This window comes from Sinocyclocheilus grahami, unplaced genomic scaffold, assembly GCF_001515645.1.
Source record: "Sinocyclocheilus grahami isolate Dianchi unplaced genomic scaffold, SAMN03320097.WGS_v1.1 scaffold483.1, whole genome shotgun sequence".
In the NCBI taxonomy this organism is placed as follows: domain Eukaryota; kingdom Metazoa; phylum Chordata; class Actinopteri; order Cypriniformes; family Cyprinidae; genus Sinocyclocheilus; species Sinocyclocheilus grahami.
The window spans coordinates 499,800-500,084 of record NW_015505662.1 but is presented as its reverse complement, the minus strand read 5'-3'; the positions used below and the strand labels follow the sequence as shown (position 1 = coordinate 500,084).

General features: G+C 36.1%; 1 protein-coding gene across 2 annotated transcripts in view; it reads right to left on the bottom strand.

The window, feature by feature from the left end:
* Positions 1 to 138: 138 nt before the first annotated feature.
* Positions 139 to 285, bottom strand: part of cpt1ab (carnitine palmitoyltransferase 1Ab (liver)) — a 31,084-nt gene continuing 30,937 nt past the window's right edge. For both annotated transcript variants that reach the window (XM_016236172.1, XM_016236173.1), the window contains exon 19: positions 139 to 266. In XM_016236172.1, coding sequence (XP_016091658.1) covers positions 177 to 266 — 90 coding nt within the window. In that variant the 3' untranslated portion in view covers positions 139 to 176. The remainder of the gene's footprint in view (positions 267 to 285) is intronic.

The window sequence follows — 285 nt, the reverse complement described above, 5'->3', positions numbered from 1 at the left end:
AATGCAATTTCATCAAATGCCCAGATACCATCCCCTGTCCTGTTTAAATGACCATTATTTGAACTTTAATTAAAACCAACAATTACTCTGTACATGCCTAAGGAGCATCAGCCCTCTGTTTACAATATTTTAAAATGATTTCCCTTTTGAGAAATGAGAAAACAAGAAGAGACAGATCACTTGTTGCTAGCTTTGTTGTCAAACTGGAAAAGATCCAACATATCAAGCATTGCCTGCCTAATGTTACTTCCAAAGCGGTGAGAGTCCTATAAATCACAAGAAAAC